This window comes from Uloborus diversus, chromosome 6 (genome assembly GCF_026930045.1).
Source record: "Uloborus diversus isolate 005 chromosome 6, Udiv.v.3.1, whole genome shotgun sequence".
NCBI lineage: Eukaryota > Metazoa > Arthropoda > Arachnida > Araneae > Uloboridae > Uloborus > Uloborus diversus.
In genome coordinates this window covers 93,822,304-93,835,639 of record NC_072736.1, presented here as the reverse complement: position 1 = coordinate 93,835,639, position 13,336 = coordinate 93,822,304, and the positions used below count along the sequence as shown (strand labels likewise).

The window sequence follows — 13,336 nt, the reverse complement described above, 5'->3', positions numbered from 1 at the left end:
AAACACGCGTCTGCAATGTTCATACACATTTGTTTTATTTGCTTTTAAAAATTATTTATGTTTGGCGAACTAGAACTGTAATAGATTGGTATAGTTTGTTTTAATTCCAACTTGATTAATCATACCTTTATTTATTTTTAATTTTAAAATTAATCTTTTTGTAAAATTTTTGACACACACACACACACACATATGTATATATATACATACATATATATATATATAAATATTTATATATATATATATATAAATATATATATAAATATATTTATTAACAAAGTTTTTAAAATAATGCGTAATTAAATTTCACCAGGAATTTAGTTTTAAAAACTATTATATGGACAAGGAGGTCTATACTACTATTCCAATAAGTTCAAAATTCATCACATGCGTGTCGGTGGTTTTTTTAAAAACATAATTGGCACTCGTTAACTCGGCCGAATAGTGAAAGGCCGAGCACTCGGTACTCGGTCAAAGTGCTACTCGGTACGTCTCTACTCTAGATCTTAAGGTATGCTTATTGTATTTAAATGCATTATACAAAAGTAAAATACACCAGTTTTCTAAAAAGGTATTTAAATACAAAGCAAGGGAGAAAGACATTATTCAATTTTGTTAAACTTTACTTTGGTTGATTTATTAGGAGTTTAAAGTCAGTCAGGAAATTTATCCATGGAGTCTATGATGAATGTTTAAGGAATTTTGCGATAGCAACATACAAAACTTTAATAATTTTTTCATAGATTAGTGAAATTAATGTATTCAATTCCTGAAAGTTGTCCTTAAACCTCTCCTATGAGCTACGTTCTCAAATGTTGGATAAAGAATGTATAGGCTCTATTGATCATATCTAATGTACAAAAACTGTATATGCACTGCACAGTTCATGGATTTTTTCCTTACAATATTAAAAGATTGTATGTGCGGTGAGACTTGTTAATGAACATTTTCTTCAGCTTGGAGAATAGCTACTAACTATTAATGATGTGGATCGGGAAAATACCCAGTGGGTAGGTAAATATTTTTTGGGTATTTATCCGGGTATTTACCCAAGGCCTGGGTAAATATCCAAAAACTGGGTATTTTACAAAAAAATGCAAAAAGTGAGTCTGAAATTATTTTTTGAAATCCAAGTATGAAATAATTTGTAAAACTGATACATACATACGTGTTACACAGTTTATAATATTTTCTATGGAAGACTTGATGAAATTATGGAAGAAACATATCGTAAACCAAAGAATCTTTCTTTTCAATGTCATAATTGGACAAGTATAAGCAATTCAATGATGAACTTCAGGAATTCAAAATCACCATCTAGGTTAGTCATATCCAAAATGGAAAAAAAGGAAGCATGAGGGATGCTTGGAAGAATTTACTGAGAAGTTATTAAGACTATGATGTTATTTATTTATTTATTTTATTGCTGTTTAAGTGGTAACATGGCAAATATAGAAACAGTTTTCACATTAATAAGCAAAAAACAAAAAAACAAAATATTGTTTTCTGTTGCCTTGCTCATTTGCATTCGCTCCCCAGTACTTCATGATGAAAATTTATTCAAACCATTTTTAATACACGCAATTAGCGATGTCAGGTGGGAAGGTAAATATTTTTTGGGGTATTTATCCTAAGGCAGGGTAAATCCGATAGTAATTGCGCATTTTGCCAAAAAAAACTTTAGGTGGTATCAAAAGGTGATGATTTTCTTTTTAAAACATAAACTGTAAAATGAAAGATCAAAATCATAAAAATTTATATATTATAATTTCTTTAATTAAAGGCATAATGAAATGTTATCAAAAAAACTGTTAGAATTTAGAATGAATAATTCCAAAACTTAAATAGGATGGCAGGATAATTTAATTTTTTATAGGGGGGATTTAAGTTTAATTTTGTCACATAGATGGCACTAGCACAACTTTTCGTTGATTTTTCATAATATCATGCTACTAGTTAGTTTTGGCTTTGAGTTGTAATCAGTTTGTCCAAAGCCTCCTAAATACTAAATGCCTACCACATTCGCTTTAAAAGTGATCCTCCGCCGGTACACAAACTAAGTTACTATCTGACGGCAATACATGGATGGTGTTGCTATGAGGATGGATCCAAACAATTCAAATCAAAACGTTAATTGGTTAATTTTAAAATTTAAATTTAGAAGTTAACCAATTGTTTTCTCAGCTTTTAATTTCTAATGCTTTCGACCTTCGATAGTTGGCAGTAGCCAGAAGACCAAAAATATGCTTACTGGGATCATTTTGCTCTATGTTAAAAGGGAGAACGCGATAGGCATTTAGTATTAAGGAGGCGTTAGTTTGTCACTCACTTTGTATTTGTACTGGTAAAACTTTAAATTTTGCTTTGAAAAGTGAAAAACAAAAAAGAAAGATGGGGACATTGATTAGGCATATCCAACGTGAATATCATATTAGATTGCTAAGTTGTTTCACACAATAATTCTTTAAATATGTGATCAAAATACAATTTTTGGGCAAAAATTTGTTTTGTATATGGTTGGTTATATATATATATACATACTTAGTGAAATACAGACAGAAAAGTATTTTAGTTGAATATAAATTTTTGAAATAAATACCCGGGTCAATACCCATTTTGGGTATTTACCAGGGTATATACCCTGGGTATTTACCCCTAAAAATAAATACCCAGGTATTTTACATCACTACTAACTATACAAGTAGTAATTGGATTGGTGCATAGACTACTTTTTAACGCAGTCCATGATCAGCCCGAAATCCCTTAACGCGCATGCCGCAGATAACGAAACGGAGAGTTGCTTTTTGCTACATTGTAATAGCACTTTTCTCCCCATTTTGCTATCGGAATTTTAATGTTGTTTTTGCTGTTCAGCTTGCATTCGAAAATCGCTTTGCTTTATTAGTTTTTTGGCAATGAATTAAATAGTAAAATAAAATACAAGGTTGCTAATATGAGCTGAAATATTCATTAAATATACACAGTACATAACAGGAAAATAATAAACAATAGAGGATAGGATGAAAAGCAATTATTTTTATAATGCTAATTATTTTATTGATTTTTATTTTTCTTTTTGCTTTTATCTAGCAGTATATCATTTTTTTCTTTTTATACATTTAAGAAATCTAACCTGTTAAATGTAAGATGATCTATCTTTCAAAAGCACTCAACAAAACATTCTTGAAACAATTGACTGATCAATCCAACTTGTGAGCACGGGAATTGAATGGACAAAAACGCTTTAACTGTGGGAATGATTTTCTCACGTATTTTCGTTTCGTATGAGTAAAGCGAAAAGAACTCAAGATATTATCCTTTCATTTGTACTGTAGTATATATTTTATGTTTTGCATGGTCAACTATTACGTATAATCAATGCGGTCGTCATAATTTTTGTTTGTGAAATTAAAAATATTCAAAACTGTACCACTAAAAATCCATCAAAGGATGCTGCGAACATAAAAAGTTAAAATTTAAGTTTGAAAATATCACCATTTGAAAATAAATAAATAATAAAAAATAATAATAGTATACAAATAAATAAAAAGCGTAGTAAACACTTTATAATTTTTAAAAAAAAACCATACTTGTACAACATTAAGATGTGTAAGGTAATTAAAAAATATATATTGGGTAAAATAAATTAAAAAATTTGAAGATTATGAACAATTTAGTGAAGGATGCTTGTGTAAGAAGGTTGATTTTTAATAACAAGAAAAAAATATTTCTGTTTATTTGCTTTATTCAGGCATAGAAATATTGTTAAATGTGTAAGGAAATATTTTCACACTTGTTCATCAGGAGTTCAAATGCCAGAATGCTAAGAAACAAAGCTTCCACGAAAATATAAAAATATAATGCCTGATTATTTGAAGCATTATACTTGTCCCATCCAGGAGTACTTGAAAGGTAAAATTATAACAAGTTTCGTGAAATACTATAAGTTACATCCCTTTCGTCTAAGGAAAAGAGCTTGATTACCGCTCCACTAAAAGCACCAGAACCCAACAGAGATGCGCAATAACAGGGTTCTGCCCCTGGAAGGATCGCCGACACATATTTGGCCGAAGCAAAAACTGCTAGAAACGCCGTGACGACACAGGTTCGTGGAAGGCAGTTAGGAACCATTTTCTTGAAACGCGCCTGAATCAACCGGGGCAGTATTAACACAAACTGCGCGGCCGATCCTGTGTCGGCTGGGGCAAAGAATGGGTTAAGCCCCATTCTTTAGAATTTATGGTAATAGAAATAGAATATAAATATGTTCAGATAACAATGGAAGCAGTTCTTTTAAATAATATTGATGAACCTGCTATTGTCCAAATAAATGATCCAAAGAGCCCTGAGGATTTATTTTGAATATTCTAGATTGCTTTTTATTTCGTTTCCTGGATGTTGTGTGATAAATTGATTTATAAATTGTCTGAAATGTGTTACAACTTTTTTCCTCACCAATGAGACAAAACAAAATGCAAACATTTTATGAAACAAATTTCTAGTGGAATTTTATGTTAAAAAAGTGGTGCTATTAGTTCAAAAACACTTTTTCTGTAACAAAGAACTTCACCAAACATTTTGATAGGTAAAAAAAAAAAATCACTAAAACATCAGAAAGCCAAAATGTTAAAAACCTGAACACATCCTATCAAGTTTTCCTGACAATTGCTAAAGAGCAGAAAAGATGCATCTTGTGTACTTTACTTCGGTGAAGAAAAGAAGTTAAATCAGTTTTTGTTGTGTAATTACTGTATTAATAGTTCTATACCAGGGGTGTGCACAGAAATTTTGGGTCCCATCACTAAAATGACTTTAACGGGTCCTCCTCCATATTGTTTACCTCTATATTTAAATCCTCATTTTAAAAATCTAGGGTCCCTTTCAGGCTTGGGCCAACAGGTGTCCCTTCTCCCTTCCCTCCTGCACACCCCTAGACCCTACCCAAAAATATTTTACACTGTTTCGAAAAAAAATCAGGACCAAACATTACAAAAGTATCAGGACAAAAATCAGGATATTTTTTATATTTTAAAAAGTGTTAGTGTACTTATACCAATAAATGATTAGACTTTAAAATTATCTCCAAGTAACACAATGAAAGGTATAAATAACATCAGATATTGTAATCCATTTTATGGGTGCGTGCTTTTCCCCTTTTTTTATGTACTGGAAACATAGAAAAGACCAATGCAAATTGCAATGTTTCCAACTAGTCAGTTTTATTGTTTCATGTCCCTAATGTCCATTTGGTTTTAATTCTAGTCTTTTTTCTTTAAAATTTCAGTTTTATATTGAATTTTCTCTGTAACTTCTTCTATTCTATTCTATTTTTCCCCCTAAAAAATAAACATGAATTGTTTACATCCTTACCATAGGAAAAAAGATTGGTTTTGATGATTTAAAAAATATTTTAAGGGGAACACCCCATAAGTCACTTAACTTTCTCCAAATGTGCATGCTACTAAACTTTTTACCGCTCTAGCCTCTCAACCAAGTATTATTGACAAATATAATACTCCTTTCCCCTCCAAATAAAAATAATGACTATGTAACTGAGGAAAACTGAAAAAAATTGAGAGGCGGCATTTCCAAAAAGTGGGTTATGTAGGAGGAAAACGGTGGTCATATTTGAATTGGGGGATAATTTATATTTCACATAAGAATCAGCAAGAATTATGTCAGAAATATTTTGAAGGAAAATCAATACTGTATTACGCCACATTATCCGGCATGCCACAAAATTCGGGGGTTATCAGATTTTCAATAACACTTGCTCGGTCCTTTCGGTTCATGCCGGAAAAAATCGAGGTTAGGAAACAAAATTAGTAGAGACGTACCGAGTAGCACTTTGGCCGAGTAGCCGAGTACTCGGCCGAGTACCGAGTTACCGAGTACTCGGCCGAGTTACCAAGTACCAATTATGTTTTAAGAAAAACCGCCGACACACATGTGATGAATTTTGAACTTATTGGAATAGTAGTATAGACCTCCTTGTCCATATAATAGTTTTTAAAACTAAATTCCTGCTGAAATTTAATTACGCATTATATAAATTTTGTTTGTGCCAAAAATTTTACAAAAAATTATTTTTAAAATTAAAAATAAATAAATAAAAGGCATTGGAATTAAAACAAATTAGAGTAAAATCCCTCTAACAGGACAATTTTTTTTTGTCCGCAATAGAGAGGTGTTCGCAGGATAGGGGTTTAATAATGTTATTTGCATTGGAACTGGGGAATTAAAAATTGTCCGCATGAGAGGGGTGTCCGTTAGGAGGGGTTTCACTGTATACCAATTAATTATAGTTCCAGTCCGCCAAACATATATAATATTTAAAAGCAGATAAAACAAATGTGCAGGAACACTGCAAACACGTGTTTCTGCCCCCGCCCCTGTTACAAGGAACGTCTTTTTCAGTGCATAACATGTGAGCTAAAGAATGTATAGACATTCGACAAAAAAATTCAACTTTTGTCGGACCCACGAGCTCCCATTTTGTGTATTGGAAAAGGAATTCCTTGTAACGCCAAAACACGTGTCTGCAGTGTGCTTTTAACATTGTTTTATTTCCTTTTATTTTTTAAGCAAAGGTATTTTTATATTTTTTATAACTAAATTTTGTTTATAGCAAAAATCCATTTTTAATGTAAAAATTCCATATTTTCTATACTTACCTTTTTTGCATAATTTTTAATAAATAAGTTTTATTAACTTTGGGGACATTAAAATAAAGATTTATTACATTGAAGTATTACAAACTTCATTATTCTCAAAATTTAAATTTGACTTATAAATTTTAATTGTAAATGATTGCAGAATATAACGCTTGCTCTTTTTTTATAAATTTTAGTATCTGTCTTGGACAATATTCAATTTTTTTGCAACTACTCGGTATTGGCCGAGTATCTGATCAGAATTTGGCCGAGTACCGAGTAGTTACCGAGTACTCGATACGTCTCTAAAAATTAGTACTATAAAAATATACATTCAGCTTAACAATGAATACAAGTTCTATAAACATATCTTATTAGTAATAATAAAGTTTAATTTTGTAAAAATATTTACTAACAATCTCATTCGTTATTTTAACAAGAAAAATATTGTTTAATAATGAGAAACCTTTAAAATTAAAACTAAGTAAGCAAACATTTAAGCAGTAAGTTACTGCCCCTAAACCAGTGCTAAAGAACTTAACATAGTTATTGAATAAATAAAAATTAAACTTACCTCTCTAAAAGAAACCTAAAAAAATTTATTTTTAAAAAATATGAACTAATTGCAGTACATACTATAGCTTCTCAATTGATTACTTCATTGGTGCATAATAAAATCCATTAATAATGACCTACCATAAATGACAAGCATATTATATTCAATACACTTTTATTTTTTTAAAGAAGGTTACTTTCAGGATTCATTTATTTTTTTCCGAACAGTCGCTAGATTTCTGATTGGAACAGAATTTACTTTTGTTTTGCAGCAAATAAACCTTGAATTACCTGGCATACCTGAAAATTTGAATTCCCCGGCATGCTGGTCAACCTCACTTTTTTCCGGAAGATAATGCAGGGTAATACAGTAAATGCATCACAAATTTTAACCTTTAAAAGTTAAGATTAAAGTCCCTTTTTCAAGGAATTAAGGACCCTCTTTCCTAAGGGACGAACTGAAAACCTTTCAGGGGCCCTAAATTGAGTTCTAAACAAAAAGAATAAGATAAGGACAAAACGCTAAAAATCAGGACAAAACATTTTTTATCAGGAAAATCGGGAATATCAGTTTGTGTTGTGTTCAACAAACAATGACATTTCAGTTTTGCTAAAAAAAACATGATTACATATTGTAGAGTTATGTACTGTATTGCATGTTATGCACATACATAATGTGCACAAACCACTTTATCTGATTAAATGGCATATAATATTTTGTAAAAGATATTATCTTGGTTATTTTCGAAAATCCGAAAAGCCTATGGTCTCAACTAGTTCGGATTTTGTGCTATGCAAACAATCCAAATTCAAAAGTGCTAAAAGACTATTTGAGAAGTTAGGAACTAAATTTTCAAGAGTTAATAGAATATATTTAGAAATGAACACTATTTGGTGACCGAGAGTTCAAATGACTGCGTTCTTATTTAAAGGAAATTTTTCTACACTCATTGAGTAGAATAAGCGGATTTCTTAACTCATAAAGCAGGCAGTCGATATCTTAAGAATGATGGAAAGGATTATGAATGTGTAAAATTATAATTGGCAGGCAGCAAAAAGAGATCATCAGAATATCACGTACCTTCAAATCATTTTCTGGTAAATATTTACATTCTTTTGCAATTTCTACCCATTGATCAACATCAGGCATTGTAAATGGCTTAAGTAACGAAATCGTGCAGAAACATAGGCGGTTTTTTACTTTTCAAAATAGCTTTCACGAAAATGTCAACATTATGGACGATTTCAGTTACAAATACGACTAAAGTTCCAAATGCAGCGGACCTGTTTCTGCTCCGCTAATATGATCACGTGATTTGATCTATAGTTCTCTTGTGTAGTGGAAATCATTTTGAAAGCCTTGCTTAAATAACGTGCAAACATTTTATTTGATATAGCGAATAGAAGATGGCAAAAGATAAAAATTTTGAATCATTGAAGTATGCGCTATCGCGTGAAAACACAACGGCTTAAAGAAATTCAGACTCAAAAAGGGCCATGATCCCCTGGACCAGACGAGAGGGCCTAAAATTGCGTTTTTCGGCACTAAATTTTAAAAATTTTACAAAATAGTTGAAAACATCTCATCTTAAAATACGAACACTGCAAGAATCTTTTCTTTGAGATCTATCCACTAGTGGATAGGCCGAAAAAAAGGATATTTTCGAGAAGCAACTTCTAATAGCAAGAAAAAAAGTTGTGTATTGCTGTCCTAAACGTGGGAAAAAATAATGAAAATAATTAATATTTATGTCTTCAGATCGCGCTTTGACGGCAAAGTTTGAAAAAAAGGCAAAAACTGGTCAATTTTCAAATATTTTTATGAAAACCAAAATGTTCAAAATTTTTATTCTAAATACCATTTAAGTGCTTCATTTTAGCACTCTTTTCATGAATCTTTAAAGATATCGATATTTTTTTATTTTATTTTTGCAATTTTCAGTTCGCGCATTAGCCGCAAAGTTTCGGAAAATTAACCAAAAAACGACGTTTTCAGATTACTTTGCACATTCTTCTTTTAGATTCCAGCAGACGTGGCTCCAAGGGAGGGGCAGGGGAGCAATTGCCCCCCTGTCGGAAACGTCTTGCCCCCCCCCCCCCCCGTCGGGGAAAATTTAGTATTTCGTCGGGGAATCTGTTTGCTTTGGCGTTTATCGTAAATGATAAAAATTTTCTCATATATGAACTGGAAAAAAAAAATTAGTAGAAAAAAGTAGAAGTATTATATATATATATATATATATATATATATATAAAGGAAACAAAAAGTAAATCCCCTTTGAGGCAAGGTTAGCCCGAGTCCGTATAACGTCGTCCAGATGGTGACAAAATATAGCTATTGCTTCGGGGGAAATGGTGTGTTTTGATCCTTGACATTTCTGTTTGTCGATGCATGGTGTCGATGAGCTGGTTTTGACCTCAGGGTGTCCACTTAGACTAAAAGAGTACCCTCCCCGTCCCTGCAGAATGTAGTGGTGATTACCGGTCAGACCTAAGGCGTCGTCATCGGGTTACGAGACAAATACGTACCGAATGACAATAGCCGGGACGAGAGGAGAGGGGGGGGGGGTGTCATCGGAGAATAAACATGCTTCGGAGATTTTTGCTTTTCTATTACATTCGCTAAACAGCTCTTCATCAGCATGTCAAGTGTGCAGACGCAGACGCACTCATTGATGCGTTTTAATGTACTTTATTTTCACTCAAAAGTTACAAGTAAGTTATTACTATAGTTATTTACAACTTTTCTGATTATTGTTGGATTATTCTGAAACAAAACATATCGATGAGTAAACTATCCTTTTACCTCATACAAGGAAGTGTACTAAAGTAGATTTAATGTTTTAATTTTTTAGCATAATGATGTCTTGTCGGCAAATGCTAAATGCAGGAAAAAAATTCTTTGGACTAATATAATAAAAGCAAATAGATGTTTAACATTTTAAATACATTTTTCTCAAAAACTTATATTGATCTTGTTTGTAGACTGCATAATAGTTTTGTTGGGAATGAAGAAGAAATGAGAATGATTTACTAAACATTGGGCTTGGCGAATCAACAACCAAACAATCATTGGATTATTAAACATCGGGTTGGTGGCATCCGGCGTCGGGTTGGTAACATCGGGTTTGGGTTCTTTTTGAGAAAAATGTCTGGGGGAGGGGGAGGGGCGAACCTTTTGGAAAAGACAAAATTAAATAATAAATAAATCATGTGTTAAAAGCAATTGAAAACATACATTTTGCTTCCAGATTTATTTTCTTCAGATTTTATCATGTAGTCGAAACTCATGTTTCTAACTTAAAGTAAAAGCTGCGCTTAGCCCAGACCGCTGTAATCATTTGATCGGACCAAGTCCAATTCAAAAGTCAACATTGCTCCTTCGAGATCGATCAAACCATCTTACAGACTGATACCAGTCTCAATCTTGTTTAAGTTTTTTTTTTTTCTTTTTTTTTGCAAGCCTTATTCTATTTTTTTTTATTATGCTTTTTTTTTCAAGTACTAAAATAGTGTAAAAAAGCAGTGCTGCGCAGTCAGAGTCGGACAGATTTTGGAGACAAAGAGTCTGAGTCGGCATTCGTAGGTTAAAAATTCCAAGAGTCGGAGTCATTTTCCCTCAATGCCTGTAACACTGCCAGTGATTGCGGGGTCGGAGTCTGGAAAGTGAATTAAAACTTGAAATTTGAAAGTATGACAGATTTCAACTGGCATGTTCAATAAAAAGTTTGAAACTAATGGTTATGCATTTTCGAATTATGAATGCTTCAAAAAATTTGAAAAATAAAAAAGTTAGGTATATAGTTAATTTAAAAAAAAGAAAAACCTTACACAAGAGAAACTTGTGCAATTAATGTTAATTACTTTGATACTTAATAGGTTTGTTTATGGCGTAATATCGTTGGCACTATGCTGAACTACCGAATGTGAAAATTGGCCCTTTTCAGGAGAGCCGAAACAATATTTTTGTCCACCAGACGCTTTAATTATTTTCAATGTTTTGATTTTTATAAATAACATTAAGTGTAAATCTTATTGTTTGAAGTACAGTAAACTCTCGATTATCCACGAGCGGATTATCCGCGAAAGTCTCGGAATAAGAAAAAAAAATAGTTAACTCAAAAATATGCGAAAACCTAAATATCGCAAAAGAACATAAGTTTTTCTTTTAATAGTTATGTTTTACTTCATTGTTTACGTCAGTCAATTTAAATTTAAAAAAAAATCTTTAATATAAAAAGAAAATACATACAGAAAAAGAAAGTTCTATATAGAAAATTACAATCTTTAAACCTCCTGATAAATAAATCCATGACAAAAAGTAATAAAAAAGTACGGAATATTAAATGGGGTATTGGAAAACTTAAAACAATAATGGCAATAAATAAATGAATAAAAAAATGAATAAAATCTTTACAGAAAAACAATGGAGAACCAGCAGAAATTGTGTAAGAAGCATTTTTCATGCCTCTCGGCCTAATTAATTTGCTCATATTGAAAAATTTACCCTTAACATTAAAAAAATCTTTATTTTTGAGTAATATATGGAAAACTTAAATATCGCACAAGAACAAAAGTTTTATTTATTTATTTTTTTATAGTTATATTACTTCATTGTTCACGCCAATCAATTTAATTTTTAAAGAAAATATTCTTTAATAATAATAAAAAAAATCTGTATAGAAAACTACAATAATTAGACCTAGTGATAAATAAAAAGAAAGGAAAATTCTTCGTAGAAAATTACTATCTTTAGAAATCGTGACAAATAAATTTCATGACAAAAATTAATAAAAAAAAATACGGAATACTAAAAAGCGAATTAAAAAATTAAATCAATAATGGTAATAAATTGCCTAGAAAATAAATGAATAAAAACTTTTTTAGAAAAAACAATAAAAGAAAAATAACAATAATAAATACAAGAAGACAGAAAAAAGAAGATAAGCAACGCGCGTAAGCAGCAAATACTGAAAGGGGTTTGTTCCCCCGTTCCACTGGTTCCACCTCTGCGCTGGAAAAGGCATAGCAAACGCGAACCCCCTTTCATCAGCAAAAATTTCTCCCCCACTCCGATCAATGACCTTCAACTGCCCTGTCTTCCTGAAAGAAAGGATGAAAAAACCTTCATGATGTATCCGTAACTATTCCCGCAGTAAACTATCCCCGCCCGGGGCAAATTCCGAATTCTCACCCACATCTGCGAAGTAGGAAAATCACGTGAAAATACGGGGGCCATCTCTACGCTACATTTGCAGTAAAACACATTTTATTTTTAAAAAGAAGGGTCCTATTACTTAATTTATATTTCCATTTTGTCAGTGTGTGTGGGGGAGAAACGGGGGGGGGGGGTCTATACAGACTCAATCTTAATTAAAAAGACGTATTACACAAATAATTTAACAAAATTAGATGAGACAAGGAAAAAACTTTAAAATCCGGACGTTTTGTCCAGCCTGCTCAGAAAACTGGACGTTATGTCCTAGCTGTCCAAAAATGTGGACGTTTCTGTCCTTGGACCTTTTGTCCGTTGGACGTTATGTCCGCTGGACGTTATGTCCGCTGGACGTTATGTCCGTCGGACGTTTTGTCCCTCGGATATTTTGTCCGTTGGACGTTTTGGTCATGGATGTTATGTCCGTGGACGTTTTGGATTTGGACGTTTTGTCCGGATCCCCCTTGTGGAGAAAAATTTTGTTCTTCAAAAACATGGATCTGAAATCAATTCGTCCCAGATTTTTTTTCCCCTTTCCCACGACAAGTGCTCCTTCTCAAAAAAACGTGAAAGTCGTTATACATTTTCATCAACTTCTCTTTGACACGTGCCTCAAGGGAAAGCGTTTAGCTGATTTCGGTAAAACACATGTGTTTACTGAAGACCCCTAGTTTATACCCGAAGGAGCGTACGACATTATCCTTATCATCTGTTCCGATTGAGAAAGGTTAGGAAAACGCCTACAGGTCTTCTGGGAATTCTCTGATGGGGGTGGTCTTTTTTGTTGTGGTCACTGTTTTCACTTCTGGGCTGTTGAATGTTTTAGGTTGACGGAAAGTTTCTACTCATGATTTAAATTTTAATTTATTCTAGTTCTGTAGAGCTTGAAATACAAATATTTTTTAATGCCGCA

At 32.2% G+C, this 13,336-nt stretch overlaps 1 protein-coding gene across 1 annotated transcript in view; it reads right to left on the bottom strand.

Moving 5' to 3' along the window:
• The window catches only part of LOC129225186 (serine/threonine-protein phosphatase 6 catalytic subunit), a 33,972-nt gene extending 25,521 nt beyond the window's left edge, over positions 1 to 8,451 (bottom strand). The window contains exon 1 of the mRNA XM_054859752.1: positions 8,290 to 8,451. Coding sequence (XP_054715727.1) covers positions 8,290 to 8,358 — 69 coding nt within the window. The 5' untranslated portion in view covers positions 8,359 to 8,451. The remainder of the gene's footprint in view (positions 1 to 8,289) is intronic.
• Positions 8,452 to 13,336: the final 4,885 nt, after the last annotated feature.